This window comes from Euprymna scolopes, chromosome 22, assembly GCF_053919585.1.
Source record: "Euprymna scolopes isolate OS-2025 chromosome 22, ASM5391958v1, whole genome shotgun sequence".
In the NCBI taxonomy this organism is placed as follows: domain Eukaryota; kingdom Metazoa; phylum Mollusca; class Cephalopoda; order Sepiida; family Sepiolidae; genus Euprymna; species Euprymna scolopes.
In genome coordinates, this window is record NC_136503.1 from 68,775,737 (window position 1) to 68,793,236 (window position 17,500).

At 33.4% G+C, this 17,500-nt stretch overlaps 1 protein-coding gene across 3 annotated transcripts in view; it reads left to right on the top strand.

Annotated features, from left to right (window-relative positions):
• The window catches only part of LOC145243459 (uncharacterized), a 542,590-nt gene that overhangs the window by 153,980 nt on the left and 371,110 nt on the right, over positions 1–17,500 (top strand). The window contains exon 2 of one of the 3 annotated variants that reach the window (XM_080106352.1): positions 15,851–16,261. The exons of the other annotated variants lie outside the window; for them this stretch is intronic. Coding sequence (XP_079962478.1) covers positions 15,851–15,934 — 84 coding nt within the window. The 3' untranslated portion in view covers positions 15,935–16,261. Of the gene's footprint in view, positions 1–15,850; positions 16,262–17,500 lie in introns of those variants that run through there. 3 annotated transcript variants of the gene reach the window in all.

A 17,500-nucleotide genomic window follows, 5' to 3' on the forward strand; every position in this document is an offset into this window, starting at 1 on the left:
GGTATGTATATATATATATATATATATGTTGGTATGTATATATATGTTGGCATGTATATATATATATATATATGTTGGTATGTATATATATATATATGTCTATATATATGTGTGTGTATATATATATGTTTGTATATAAAGGTGTATATTTATGTTTTTATATGAAGGTGTATATTTATGTTTTTATATAAAGGTGTATATATATTTGTATGTATAGGTATTTATATATATGTTTGTATATATACGTGTATATATGCTTGTATATATACGTGTATATGTATGTATATGTTTGTATATATATGTGTATATATATTTTTGTTTATATACGTGTATATATATGTATATGTTTGTATATATACGTGTATATATATATGTTTGTGTATATACGAGTGTATATATATGTACGTTTGTATATATACGTGTATATATATGTTTGTATATATACGATATATATAGATATATGTTTATATAAATACGTGTATATATATGTTTGTATAAATACGTGTATATATATGTTTGTATATATACGAGTGTATATATATATATGTTTGTATATATACGAGTGGATATATATATATTTGTATATATACGAGTGGATATATATATATTTGTATATATACGAGTGGATATATATATATATTTGTATATATACGAGTACATATGTGTATATGTTTGTATATATACGTGTATATATATGTTTTATATATACGTGTATTTTTTTACACAGTGATCACCACTTATCAAGGCCCGGAAGCCACTCAGGGATAAGGGTTATTGCAAGTACATTAAGGTAGTGAGGAGATTTGCTGAAGTGTTTACTTTAGGGGGCGGTTCATTAGGAATGTGTTGACATTGAACTTGAAGACATCCAAGTTGTAGTCCGGAGGGAAGCAGGCAGATGGAACAGAGTTCCACAGGCGTGCAGTTCTAAGAAAGAAGCTTTGTTCATGGAATCCGCGTTTTGATTTAGGCACAGATATAGAATGGGGGAAATTTTTCACAGTGGATTCAGCTAGACGGGTGTTTTTCGTGAAAGATTGGCGAGGGGGGACCAGAGATTGGAGTTTAGACCAGCATCTGCCATGGAAATAACGATAAAACAAGGACAGGCTCGCAACGTCTCTTCTGTTGGAGAGAGGTTGCAGGGTAGAGAAAAGGGCATCCCCCACTAAGCCACGAAGTCTATTTTGTACTCTGTCAAGGCAGGATAGGCTGTTTTTAGCAGCTCCTGCCCAGATATGGCAGCAGTATTCCATCCTTGGACGTACTTGGCTTTTATATAGATAGAGAATTGCATCAGTAGTGAGATATCTTCTGGAGCGGTAGAAAGATCCCACCATCTTTCCAGCGACCCTGGCAACAGACTTGATGTACGTGTTCCGTTTCAGATCAGGAGTAAAGGTCAAACCCAGAAGCTTGTCAAAACACGGAGCCTCACCCAGACGAGAGCCATTCATCACAATTGATGCCAGCCGGGGATCAGAGCGTTGATGATGTAAGGATAGGAGTTTGGTTTTGGATGCATTAAAGGTAACCAGCCACATCTTCCCCCACTGAACCACGCGCTCGAGATCAGAGGAGAGAGAATCAGAGAGAACTTTGTCATTTACAGCCTTTGATGTGTTGCCGTAGATGGTTGTGTCATCAGCATAGATGTCAACGAATGATTTAAGTATGTGTTTAGGGAGGTCATTGATGTAGATCAGGAAGAGAGTTGGGCCCAGGATTGACCCCTGGAGGACTCCAGCATTTATATTGCAGGCCTCCGATTTTTGTCCATCGACCACTACTCTTATGAGCCTATCGGAGAGAAATTATTTAATGATTGAGAAAACATTTCCCGTTATACCGTAGCTGGAAATCTTGTGAAGTAGATCCTTATGCCATACCGTGTCAAAGGCCTTTGATATGTCAAGAGCAATTGCCCTAGAAAGGAAGCCTTTGTCAAGAGATTCACTTATCCTGTGGGATATAACCGTCAGCACATCTGCGGTAGATCTTGCAGAGCGGAAACCATATTGTGTGTCACTAAGAATGTTATTCCTGCTGAGGTGGTTGACTATTTCTCTATTTAATATGGATTCCAGCAACTTACTCATAACACACAGGAGACTTATAGGTCTGTATTGAGAGGGAGATGACTTATCACCTGAATTCTTAAATATAGGGCAAACTGAAGAGGTCTTCCAGGGAGTCGGAAAGCACTTCTCCTTAAGGCAGCGCTTAAATAGTTTCGTAAGTATGGGAGCAAGTTCTGGTTGAAGCTTTTTTAACACTATAATTGGGATGCCATCAGGGCCAGTTGCTTTACTGGAATCTAAGTTCTTTATTAGTTTGGCGACCTCCTGCACGGATATTTGTATATTACCTAGCTTGTTCTGTGTTATAGGAGGAAATATGGGGAGTTGATGGCGTTCGTCGCATAGGGTAGAATTAGCTGCGAAGTTCTTTGCAAATAGTTTAGCGTTGTCTGACGCTGACGAGATGACCTATGGTCCATTGATAATGGTTGGGATAGAACGCACACTTCTGTTTAGGATTTTATTTGTTATTTGCCAAAACTGGTGGGATCCAAGCCGCTGATCAGCTACCTTGGATTTAACAGACTGGGCATATAGCTCTTTTGCGTTTTTGATTACTCTTTTACAGTGGTTGCTGGCAGACCTGAAAGCAGCTTTAGTTTCAGTGCATCTATTACGTTGGTAGCTAAATTGTATATATACATATGTTTGTATATATACGTGTATATATATATGTTTGTATATATACGTGTATATATATATGTTTGTATATATACGTGTATATATATATATGTTTGTATATATACGTGTATATATATATGTTTGTATATATACGTGTATATATATATATGTTTGTATATATACGTGTATATATATATGTTTGTATATATACGTGTATATATATGTTTGTATATATACGTGTATATATATGTTTGTATATATACGTGTATATATATATGTTTGTATATATACGTGTATATATATGTTTGTATATATACGTGTATATATATATGTTTGTATATATACGTGTATATATATGTTTGTATATATACGTGTATATATATGTTTGTATATATACGTGTATATATATGTTTGTATATATACGTGTATATATATGTTTGTGTATATACGTGTATATATATGTTTGTATATATACGTGTATATATATGTGTTTGTATATATACGTGTATATATGTGTTTGTATATATACGTGTATATATGTGTTTGTATATATACGTGTATATATATGTTTGTATATATACGTGTATATATATGTTTGTATATATACGTGTATATATATATGTTTGTATATATACGTGTATATATATATGTTTGTATATATACGTGTATATATATGTTTGTATATATACGTGTATATATATGTTTGTATATATACGTGTGTATATATATGTTTGTATATATACGTGTGTATATATATGTTTGTATATATACGTGTATATATATATGTTTGTATATATACGTGTATATATATATGTTTGTATATATACGTGTATATATATATATATGTTTGTATATATACGTGTATATATATATGTTTGTATATATACGTGTATATATATATGTTTGTATATATACGTGTATATATATGTTTGTATATATACGTGTATATATATGTTTGTATATATACGTGTATATATATATGTTTGTATATATACGTGTATATATATATGTTTGTATATATACGTGTATATATATGTTTGTATATATACGTGTATATATGTTTGTATATATACGTGTATATATATGTTTGTATATATACGTGTATATATATGTTTGTATATATACGTGTATATATATGTTTTTATTTATACGTGTATATATATGTTTGTATATATACGTGTATATATATGTTTGTATATATACGTGTATATATATATGTTTGTATATATACGTGTATATATATATGTTTGTATATATACGTGTATATATATATGTTTGTATATATACGTGTATATATATATATGTTTGTATATATACGTGTATATATATATGTTTGTATATATACGTGTATATATATATGTTTGTATATATACGTGTATATCTATATGTTTGTATATATACGTGTATATCTATATGTTGGTATATATACGTGTATATCTATATGTTGGTATATATACGTGTATATCTATATGTTGGTATATATACGTGTATATCTATATGTTGGTATATATACGTGTGTGTGTATATGTTGGTGTATATACGTGTGTATATATATATGTTGGTGTATATAAGTGTGTATATATATGTTGGTATATATACGTGTGTATATATATATATATTAGTATATATATATGAGTGTGTATATATATATATATATATTAGTATATATACGTGTGTGTATACATATATATATATATGTTGGTATATATACGTGTATGTATATATGTATGTTGGTATATATATATATATATATACGTGTATGTATATATACATATGTCTTAGTAGAGAACCATACATTTTAGAGGTCATTAAAAATATTATATTTTTGTTTTAAATTTTTTAAATTCTCTTTTCTTCCTAATCCGCTTTGTTATTTGAAAATTACTTTGACCATTCCTACACTTTGACTCTTTTTTTCCATAGATATTTAAGTCACTCGCTCCTTTCATTTCCTTGGCTATTGTGCTCTTTTCGTCGTTGACCCTTGCACTGTGCTTTTTATTGACCCTTGAGCTCTATCTTGCATCGACCTTTGCCATCTTCTTTCACTTGAGCTTTGCCAAACCAATAAAAATAAACTCCGATGGAAGGAATTTTAGGTAATGGCTTTCTGATCATTCGATTGTGCATTTCTTTTACAAAGATACCTTCTATTAGAGCTTGTTTTTCGAAATGATTCTTATTGAACTGCTGTCACCTCACCTGGATCTCTAATGTTACCGAAAATTTATTGATTTCGAATTTCATTTGAACTATTTTTTTACTTTTCAAAGGATAGTTTAGACTATCTTTACATGTTTTAATTCTTTTTATCATTTTTCTACTTAATTTTTCTGTTTTATTTTTACTTATCTATTTTATTATCTTTTCATTTTCCACTTTTTTTTTCATCTTTAGTTCTCTATTTCCCCTTTTTACTATCCCCTTTGCTTAACAAGGCTCCTCATTTCAAAACCGCATACCCTTTTCAACAGCCCGATAAATTCTCGATTGGATAAACCAGAAAGGTGGAGATTAATGAGCTCCTGACGATCACTAAGAGACAGTTTTTGCATATGGACTAAATGTTACGTTGTATACCCTGAAACAACAATAATTACGATTAGAGATGCTTTTTTGCTTGTTGGTGGATATTTTAAACTGATTAAGGGCGATAATGTAAGCTGGTTTTAAGCGAATTTGTTGTTACAGACTTTCTTTTTGCCTCCTCAATTTGAAGTTATTTTTTTAAATTGACGTGAACACTAGAATATTTCAATTAAAAGTCAAATATGAACAGGTAAGATTATAGAGGAATAAAAGGCGAATCAAATGATGTATAGGTTGTTTAAACAGTTACATTAAATTTAGCTTAAATTTGTAGTTTTTGAAAAGGTTACAAGTGCGGACTTTTTTTGCCGGCACTATATATATATATATATATATATATATATATATATAATCTTTCAATAAAAACTTTACTTGCGCGGCCTGTCCTATTTTAATATTTTTATCGGCCTTGTCATAGCTACAGGCAATCGAGCCGCGTTTGAGAAACATGACCTTGGTCGATTGGAACGCCAACGGCGGCGTTGTGCCTAAAATTGTAGACTGCAACTGAGATATCATATTTATTTTCCTCTAACAGCATTTTGATCACGTGAGCTTTTTAACTAATGAGGGCAGTATAGTTAACGGCGACTCCTCCGCTGACCTGACGTTCATGATCTATCAATCAATCCCCTGTGAATGTGACCTTACAATCACGTTGAACCTTTTCGAAAATGTTTAACATTAAATACACGTCCGTGATTACATTATAATTCATTCTAACCTATGCATAGAAGAAAATAACTAGATTCAGCTGAGCTTAAATCTATGGTCCCTCCTCGCCAAACTTTCAAGAAAAACACTCGTCTAACCAAAACCATTATCAATAATCCCCCCACTCTTTATCTGTGCCTAAATCTAAACGTAGATTCTATGAACAAAGCTTCTTTCTTAGAACTGCACGCCTGTGGAACTCTCTTCCGATTGCCTGCTTTCCAGCTGACTCCAATCCGATTGTCTTCAAGTCCAACGTAAACAAGTCCTTGATGAACCGTCCCCATAAGTAATCCAATTTACAAAATTCCCACTACTTATGTTTACGACGCCATAATCACATTGACTAATGTATACCCGTTAACCCTTATCCTCGAGTCGCCTCCGGGCCTTGATAAGTGGTGATTTCTGTGTAAAAAAAATTCAATATGACAGAATGAGAGAAAAAATAGAGAATGCGTACGCTGCTTAAGAAAAATTTTCATAACACATCTCACAACTAAATACAGATAAACTGCCATTGACCACTAATGCCAGTAACATACACATTTGGCATTACCGATTGACCACAAGATGACCTTAACAGATTAGACACTAAAACAAGAGAAATGCTTACATTGTAAGATGCAGGAACCGATGTCTACTACGGTTAAATCGAACTAGAGGGGCAGATGATATGAGACTCTCAGATATTTACCACCTACACCGACTCACTATTCTGAACACTGAGCAATATCTAAAGAGCCACAAGAATCAAAATCTTAAGATGCGATATGAACACTAAGATCTAGTAGAACTAACTCCATCAAAAAATCTCACCAAACATTTTAGACAATAATGTCTTCCAAATGATACGGAATCAGAAAACAAGCATGCAACGTAAATAGCCCAGAAGAATCGGAAAATTACGCTAAAATTTTCCATTACATGAAACTGGAAGAATAACTCAACCAATAGTTGCCAAGTATTTTTTGGATGAACGAAGAACTACAGGAATCTATAATATAAATTCCACCTGCTTGTTTAAATGCATGCATGTAAGATGTATCTATGGCTGCCTAAAACTTTCGATAAATGGACGAATTTTCGTGAGATCGGTATCTTTTTGAAACTCGACCCTTCGGACGACAAATATCGAAAAATTGGCTAAAAATATTAATTTATTCACCCTCAACTGGGCACTTTTCTACAGGGATTGGTCGCTTTTTTCGCCGATATTTTCGAAAGTCATCCCCTCTTGTACATTGACTAGCCTTAATTTAAACCTTCGCCACTTCCGGTTAGACGATGGACGCAGTGGCAAATGTTTCACGTTGTTTTTTTTTCACGTTCATTTCCTTTTTTTTTTTTTTTTTTTTTTTTTTTAGTTCAACACGAACCTCCAAACACCCCGGCAACGCCGGGCACCCAGGCTATTATATAGATAAAGAGGACTCTGTAGACTGGCTGAAAAGAAGGTCGCCTCACTATGATCAGAGGAAAATAATGGCTGTCCCAGATCAAGGCTTGATGACCAATGCTTTTTTTAATCTCAAACAAGATGCGGTCATTTAATTTTTCTTTACAAATGAGTCACCACATATTAAGGCACAAGACCCGTTCAAGGATAAGGGTCATTGGGTTAGGCGCCGAAAGCATTTATAACGGTGATTTTAGCTGTAGAGAAATTTATTATTTAAGAGGAATACTCCTTACCAATTTGTTCATATTAGAATTTAAAAGGTTAATGTTATAGCCAACCGGAATGCAACCCTGTGTAACTGTGTATCTGTGCGTTTAATGGCTAGGCGTTTTAGCGTGACACATCTACTAACGAATATCCTTGCGCCAAATTATCGTACACTGCTGTCCGTATGATGTGTCCGATGAGATGAGCTAGTACTTTCAAGAAAGCTCGCATACAAACGCGCATGCGCGTGGCTCACTCGCATATTCGTAACGCACAAAGACATTAAAGAAACTAATTTGACAAGCCTTTTAAACTTTACTTAGATGATTCCATTCAATTATGTAGAACGGCTCGTCCATTGTGCGTGTCATATGAACACGGGTGAACAATCACCCTGTCGTTGACTCAAACAACACTACGCGTACCGTGACTATCACGACACAATGTATGTTGCTCAAGTGTGAAATTGAGATAGTAAACCCCATTCAAGCAAGTTCCAACATTGACCAGTTCCCAAATAATAAACATTCGTCAACATATGAGCACAATGAAACGCATTCAAACAACTTACTGCATCATAATTCTAATAAGAAGAACTCTAACATTTTTTTTTGCCTCCCTCCCACTTTTTTCTTTCACGAACATATGACAAACAATAGATCATCTGGTTGTAACTCCTGGCCAGTAAAAGACAAAAGAAAACTACACTGATGTTTGGGGAACGTTTTAACTGTTTGTGGGTTATGCAGTGCCTTCGAGACATCGTGAGATGGGCGATGAAGAACACTAGAAAAGGATTGAAACAATAGGTGGAAGTAGAAGAATACTAGCTAATAAGACTCGATTATCCAAGAGGGCGGCTTACCAAGTATTTGTTCATGAAACACTTAAATACGATATTGCATTTAGTTGGAAAGTAGTCTTGTTATATTTTGCTCCACAGATGACTTGTTCTAGTAAACACCTACACGCCTGTGGAACTCTGTTCCGTCTGCCTGCTTCCCACCTGACTATAACTTGGATGTGTTCAAGTCCAACGTTAAAAAATTCCTAATGAACCGCCCCCTTAAGTAAACACTTCATCAACTCTCCACACTAACGTAATGTACTTGCAATAACCCTTATCCCTGAGTAGCTTCCGGGCATTGTATCAGTGGTGACCACTGTGTAAAAAAAAAAAAAAAAAAAAAAAAAAAAAAAAAAAACTATGTTCATGGAAGTTCCTTTGCTTGTGAAAGGAAGAAATGTTCTTTGCTGCGGGTTAAGTTGGCGAGTTCAGTGCTTTCTGTGAATATTTACAGGAGGAGACAGGTGGGGATTGGAACTCAGTCGTATACATGCAATGACCATAACGATATGTCTATATGTATTTGTCTCCCCACGATGGCAGGATAAGACAAAAAGGTCGACTTTTCATGTGAAAAAATCCAACTCGCCCAAAAATGAGTGTTTCTGGCTTGGGATAAAAAATTGAAATTGTCTCAGTCTAGAACGATTTCATCTTCACCGATCGGTATTGGAACAGATACATGTTCATGTGTCATTAATATAAGTTTGTTTTTTTTCATGTTATATATCGTTTAGTTAAGTCTCTTTTATTATAATATCAAAGTAAAATTACCCACGTTTTCCTGCACATGTATATGTGTGTATATATTCGCATATATATTGAGTTATCCACACGCAGCTGTTTCGTCGTTTAAGATTCATCTCCCTGACAAGATTAAACACACGAACCCTAGTGGTTTTATGTCTAGTTTGTGTCTACTGACTGGGTAAAGGAATCTGCTACTCGAAATGCGAGAAATTCTTCGTCTTTTGACATTTTCCCTTTTTATCATACGACGTGCGCTCGAAAGGCAATGCCTCTTATTTTATACAAGTTACAAAAGCATTTCGTCCAAGACATGAAAATTGTTAAACAAAATGTTTTTACTATAGGCTTTAAAAATAAAGGTACAAGATTCAATTTGAAATTTATCTATCTTCAAAGTGCATTTTTATAAATTTTACAAAATAAGGTATAAAAATTTAATTTAAATTGAATCAAAAAATTACCTTGGATTTATTTTATGTAATGTACATTCTGTTCCACTTTAAAAAAAAATCATTGAAAATGTTATATCTATATCATTAATTTCTAGATAAAAGATAATGTTTTTAAATTGCAACAAAATTTAAGATAACTTTTTTAGATTACATTTTTTAAACTTCTTTCAGAATAGTAAATCTTTAAAATTTAATAAGGAACATATTTCATATAGGTTTCATTAAAAAATATTCAGTACATAATGAGAAAAATAGATGAAAATTTCAAAAGGACTGTATAACTGGTTACAGTCAATAGTAGTCCTCGCCAGCGAAAGTCTTTGTTATTGTAATTCTATTATTGCTATTTAAAACATTTTGTGTCCTGCCCTTTCGAGCGAGGACTGATTTCGCCCGAATGGCTCAGAGGGGATTGAAAATAGCGTTGTTATAATGCCTGATCGTATGCATGCATCGCCCAAAAGTGTCATCTTTATATTGCAGATATTGACGGTATGACACTCTGAGAAAGCAACCTCTGTCAGGGACGTGCATCATTGAGTTTCGAGCGAAAGTGCATTGAGAATTGAGCTCCATTGTAGAAAGCCTGCTCGTCATACCTTTTTAAATTTTGGAGTTAAAAAAGGTTATGTTTTACTTTCTAGACTACTGATTATCATCAGAAATCGGTATACGGGCGCCATACTTAATTTATTAAAACATTGTTTTAAGAAACGCATTAAGTAATCCGAAATAATCAGTTATTAAAATTAACGAGTCGTACAGGCCCAAATTCTAGTATTATAGGGAGGCGACTGCTATCATAAGGAAGCAAAGGAGCATTACGCTAGCACTCACTGTAAACGGGAATACACTCCATCATTTAATTTACAAGAGTAAATCATAAACCTATGACGCCATGCCAAAGATATAATTATCTTGGTAGGGTAATGTTTTAAGCTCTATTTAAAAAGCATTTAAATATGTAATTTGGTAGAACTTTGGACTAAAGATTACAGGCTTTTGTTTCAAATCTTCTGATCGTGGCATCCGATTAGTTTGATTGGTATTTATGTGCTATTAATACAATAGTCTCTATTTCTAAAAGTAGTAAACATCTCTATTTAGAAATGATTGGTTGGTTGGTTGTTTTTTGTTTTACGGCATATCAACCTTTTTCAGGTTATTTAATGCCGAATCTAGTTATTTTGAGGAACGATTTTTAATGGAGTATATATTTTTTTTAAGTCAGATTCTATTTAACCTATAGTTGGGACCCTAACAGGTACTACCATTCCGTGTCAGAGTGGACCTGGGAGCAATAGCAATTAAAGGGTGGCTCCACACTCCCCAAGGCCCGCAAGGTGGGGCCTCACCATCGGATATAGTTTTAGGTCATATCCAGGACCATTTAGAAATGAGATTTATTACGTCTAAAACAAGACAAAAAAAACACTCGAGGATAGGAGTCAATGAAAAGGGAATGATTGCCAACTGAACGATGCGGAAGACAACGAAGGTACTCACTTTGATGAATAGTGTAAAATGCCTTTGGTTACTTCTGGCGGTGTTTATGACCAGAATTTGCGCGCAGTAGATTTGAAGATGAGCAAGTTTTTTGTAAGCAGGTAAGAAGCCCTGTTGTAATGCGTACCATGCGCGTGAGACTCACTCAACTAGGCTATAAGAGACTTGATCGCCACAGAGCGTTTGGATTCTTTAACAAAACTTGAATGAATTCAAAGGTATGGGTGTAAGAGAGCTTTTGGGTCTAATAAAAAAAATTGTCGTCAAATCGTGAAAACCTAATTAGCCAGTGATTGTATAAATATTTTATGCAGTTCATGATAATCAATTGGTCCTAATACAGATCCGATCAATGATGAAAGCGGCCACAATATGACAATACACAACACTGTCCACCCGTGGGAATCTAAATAAAGCCACGGTGACCATTGCGGAAACGTATTTAAACGCAAACTCGCGTTCACATTGGGTTTCTTCTATAGTAATCAAAGCAGACCCTGAAGATATTTTCTAGGAGCTCCAATCTCTGGTACCCACTCGCTAAACTTTAACAAAAAACACTCGTCCAGCTGAAATCAATACTAATAATTTCCCCACTCTTTATCTGCGCTTCTTTCTTAGAACTGCACGCATGTGAAACCCTCTTCCGTTTTCCTGCTTTCCAACAGACTACAATATGGTCGTCTTCAAGTCCAATGTAAACAAGTTCTTGACGCACCATCCCCTTAAGTAATCCAATTTACTAAATTTCCACTACTAACGATCGCTACGATATTTTCCCATTGACTTTCGTACAGATATTAACCCTTATCCTCGAGTGACCTGTGGGTCTTTATAAATGGTGACTCCTTTGTAAAAAAAAATTATATGCAATCAAACATAGAGGTAGTAACGAAATCTTTTCTTATTTAAAAAAAAAAGTACGGGAGGTGGTGGAAGTACTTCGTCAAAAATCCAAATTATTTTGATATTTGTAACATTTCTAAAATAGGTATTAAATATAAGTTAATAAATATCCCCCCCCCCAATTTCAGCTTCTTCTGAGTATTTTAGAAACTTTCAAGAAGGCATGTTCGTTTTAAAATTCAAATATTTCTAATTTACATTAACATTGTTTATTTGCAATTCAGCACAACTTTAGGCTCATATATAGGTATCCTACATCTAAAATTTCCAATGTTTCGACACTTCCATTTTAGTAATCCACAAGCGGACAGTTTCGCTGTATCACAACTCTTCTCTTGTAGCGAGACACGCCACTGTCTTAAGCTAGGGTCGAAATCCGACCATCTAGACGGTAGTCGGTGTTTCTCTGAGATAGAGACCGATTTTATGTACTTTACAAGTTTAACAACAGCAACAACAACAAGTTCTCGCTTAAATCGAAGTGACAAAACCATCTATGTGGACTTATTTGATTTATCTGATGACTGTTGTTTCGACACTTCCATGAATTTCACCAGCTGCGACTTGAGCACTCGCATCGGGTCTTTTGGGTAGGAAAGTATTGAACATTTGTTATGGCTGCGAAACATAATTTCCCCGCTTAACAACATAGCGTCTCTGAAGATTCGTTAATTTCATTAACATGTTACTGTCAACAATTTCATTTCTTGCTTATCTATCTCTACACGTTGTTTCCAGACCGATTCGATCGTGTTGTAGTGTACTTTTTTTATTTCAGAGCCGACGTAACTATTTACGAGGTTTCTTCAATAAGTATCCAGACAGTTTTGTACACGCATTTAAAATGTATCAGACGTATCCGTGTACTATTGATGCTTTTGAGAGTGCAACATAGCGCGGTTGCGTGGATGTAAATGCATCCAAAATAACGTCACCGGAAAAGAGAAAAAGACTAAAACAAGAAAGAGAACGATTATGAGAGAGACGTGGATAACGTTCGCGATTACATACAAGACGTGAAAGACGCTCCAAAAGGCTATCACATGGGGATGTCACAACAGTAAAGAGAAAAAAAAAGAAACTAAATGTTGATGAAAAAAGCGAGTTGGAGTTATTTCCTATTCTTTTTTTTTTTTTGGTCTTGTTTGCGACTGAAACTATTTACGAGGTTTCTTCAATAAGTATCCAGACAGTTTTGTACACGCATTTAAAGTTGTCGTAGGCACTTGAATATTCGGTCTGTTATTGCTATACATCTTATGAGATACTACGGCTAGGACAACAGCATATTCTTTTCATTGTTTGGACTCTCGAGTGTGTATTCATTGATATCTTATATGCTTTTATTTAAAGTGATGTGGTTCTCGGTTGATTAACTGTGTCTGTGTCGGATATATAATCGAGAGTCAAAACAAAGAAAAGGATATTCTGTTGTCATAGCCCTAGAGATGACTGACCAATTTTTATGATTTCAGATTCAAGTTATCGGTTACAGTAGGATTTGAATACACCCTACTAAAGCCTGATTGTCACAGATGGTGAATTTCTAAAATGCAATCTGAACTATAGACGCGGAAGATTTGGGTGAAGTTTGTCCCAAGAGTGCTCAGATAAAATTAGAATGACGGTATCATGGGAATCAAGATAGTTCCTCATCCTTCCTGTAGTCCATACCTTGATTCTTGTGACTTTTGCTTATTCGCTTAGCTCAAGGAAAACATTATATGCTATCGTTATGAGACAGTTAAGGAGATAAGAGGCTGTGACAAGGGTCATTGACACACTCACACAAGAGGACTTCAGTGGGGCCTTTGAGATGTTGTTGGAACGGCACAAATGTATTACAGCCCGAGGAGATTACTTCGAAGTGGACTACAGTTCATTACTATCAGTAAAATCGTCCATATGAACAAAAAAAAAACTGGGAACTTATTGACGGCACCTCGTAATATCGACAAAATGTATCAGAAGTATTTGTGTACTATTGATGCTTTTGAGAGTGCAACAGAGCGCGGTTGCGTGGATGTAAATGCATCCAAAATGACGTCACCGGAAAAGAGAAAAAGACTAAAACAAGAAAGAGAACGATTATAAGAGAGACGTGGATAACGTTCGCGATTACGTGAAAGACGCTCCAGAAGGCAATCACATGAGGGATATCACAACAGTAAAGAGAAGAAAAAAGAAACTAAATGTTGATGAAACAAGCGAGTTGGAGTTATTTCCTATTCTTTTTTTTTTTTTTTTTGGTCTCGTTTGCGACTGAAACTGGGCATGTTTGTTAGTTCCCGGACAATGTTACTAGAGCTACAGTGTGATTAGGAAGTACCAGAATGCCATTTATTAATTACTAAAGTTGAGTGTCCATTGAAGGCCATGAACTGGATAATTGTGTAAGAGAGCGTGAACGCGCGTGTGGCAGCTGTATATCCGATATCAGTGTGCGAAAGACGTCACGGCAATGAAAAGGGAAAAATATAAAAAAAAGAAGAACGCGTGCATGGACGCGGGATTACGTCAGAGAAAGGAGCGGTATTCTAAAGGTATTTAAGGATCACGTTGGAGACATGGCTGACCTCAGAGTCGAGAGGTCAAGTCACGCATGGCCGTAGATAGAGTATTAAAGATCTTTTGTTCAAATCTGAAATAACGAGTTAAATTTCTGTCCTCTCTCTCTCTCTCTCTCTCTTATATTCTTTGTGACGGAATTTACAACGTGTTGGGTCCTTACATGTTAACACGTAGGTAGCGTTGTTATGGGGAGGTTGAATGAATGGCTAGCAGGAAGAATTATTGCAGAGTGTATAACGTTTTGCATACAAGGAAGTTCGTCTAAAAGCTGGAAACCAAGGTAGTTCTAGATCCAAGCAAGTTAATACAGAATCGAATCATCTAAGAGATGTACTTTTAATGTTGGGAATACATCAATTATTTGCCGATATATGACGTTTTTAATCTTTTACCAAACAAGTGTCGACTTAATCTCGAACATCGTGTAAATGTAAATACAAATTTTAGACAAGTATTGTTAAATAGAACGGAGTGGTCTTGCTTAATAAGCTTTCTTTGTAGCTTTTCAAGTTTTAAAAGTGTCTTGTTTCTCGATTGAATTTGTGTAAAAAAAAATTTTTTTAATTAAAAAAAAACGTTCCATAGTCGTCTTGGTTCATCTGTGTTTTTTTTTTTCGTTTTCTTTGCAAGTACTTTCGACTGAGTTTCAGCAGTCGTCTTCAGACAGTTTTGATTATTGTTCATTTAAAACCTAGATGCTATTAAATGCTTCAGTTAAAATTATATTTAAATTTCTTGAACTAGTGAAGCGTCTCTTGTGTAATATATATATATATATACGTGTTTTTAACATGTTAGGAACGTCGTTAAAATAAATGTACAATGGTTTTTATAAAGTGTGATTTACAAGATGGCAATATATATGTGTGTGTGTATATATATATATGTGTGTGTGTGTATATATATATATATATATATATATATATATATATGATTGAGTAATCAACAATAAAGTAAGAAGTGACAATCACTATATATATATATATATATATATATATATATATATATATAAATCGATTAAAAAGTCATTTTTGTCTGTTTCAAAAGCTGTATCATTAACTTCATTTTTTTATTATATATTAACATGCTACACTAAACTTTTGTTTGCTTAAATAACGATAGTAATTTATTTTTCTCTTTTCAGGTAAGTGTGAAATATTGGTTCGCATCGATTACCGTGACAATTAGAGCGAGCAATGAAAAGTTACTCTCGCGGCACGTAAGTTGAAGGTATGTTACCTGAGTTTCTTTCTGAAGGATAAAAAGTTTGCCGAGTTTGGTAGAAGACTCTAAAAACGCACAATAAACGCATTTTTGATTGATTATGTAGAGGACTGACATCATCTTTTGTATATATTCCGGCTTACAAAAGGCTGGTTTTCCACGAAACCCTGAGAACGTTGCAATGTGTTTTCTCCCAATGTGTACCTTAATTAAATATAGTGAAGCCTTGCTTGCATAATCGAATACTCTTGTCATATTTAAAAGAAAACTATATCTACTAATATATGTAAATATCACTATTTTATGAAAATACACATAAAATATTATAAAGTCATATAATATTGCATATATATATAAATATGATGACAATAATGGAAATAGTATTCCGACAAAATAGAAAATAAAAAAGGAACAAACCGTATTATGTGTTCACCAACGTTTCGTCTTTATTTCACCCAGAGGAAGTCTCGAAATAAAGACGAAACGTTGGTGAACACATAATACGGTTTGTTCCTTTTTTATTTTCTCTATATATAAATATGCATATTACTATATATATATATATATATATGTGTTTGTTTGTGTGTATATATATATATGTGTTTGTTTGTGTGTATATATATATATGTGTGTGTATATGTGTATATATATGTATGTGTATATGTGTGTTTGTGTGTATATATATATGTGTGTGTTTGTGTGTATATATATGTGTGTGTGTTTGTGTATATATATATATATGTGTGTGTGTTTGTGTATATATATATGTGTGTGTGTTTATATATATGTGTGTGTTTGTGTATATATATATGTGTGTGTGTGTATATATATATATATATATATATATATATATATATATATACTTTTGAGGGAATTAGACCTAGAGTCTATAGAGCAGAGTTTATTTTAATGTACTGTTCAAAGAAAACAGTCATCGTTGTAATGTATATATATAATAAGCTCGATAGGTATAGATATCCTAGAGCTATTTTAATATTGAGTAAAACGATTCATAATTTGGAACTGAATTCAGTTTCAAAAGGAAAAACAAACAAAATGAATAGTGTGTACGATCGTTTCTGAAACGATGTTTTTATTGAAATAGACAATATGTCTTGAACAATAATTTGATGAAATAATGTTTTTATATTTAAACAAAGTTTCCTTATCAGTAAAAAAATGAAGGAGGGTTAAAGACACCAAAATAAACTAGTATTTGTGTATTAAGGCAGATATTTCTGGAAATATTTTTTTTTAAATAATAAATAAAAAGAGGTTACTAATTTCCATGCTGATAAATAAAATAATAATAAAATAATTTGTAAAAGTAAGGTTAAGTGTAAATATTTTAAATATTTCTTTTATATATATATATATATATATATATATATATATATATATATATATATACCTTTTATCCGCCTGTTTTTAAAGTTTGTTATTATTTCAGTCCATCTATTTCTTGGCATGTTGTTAAAAGTTGTCTCTAAATAATGGAAATAATTATTTATATTACTTGTATTGTTGACAGTTTATTATTGTTGGAACGCTATATTTGAATTAAAATTAT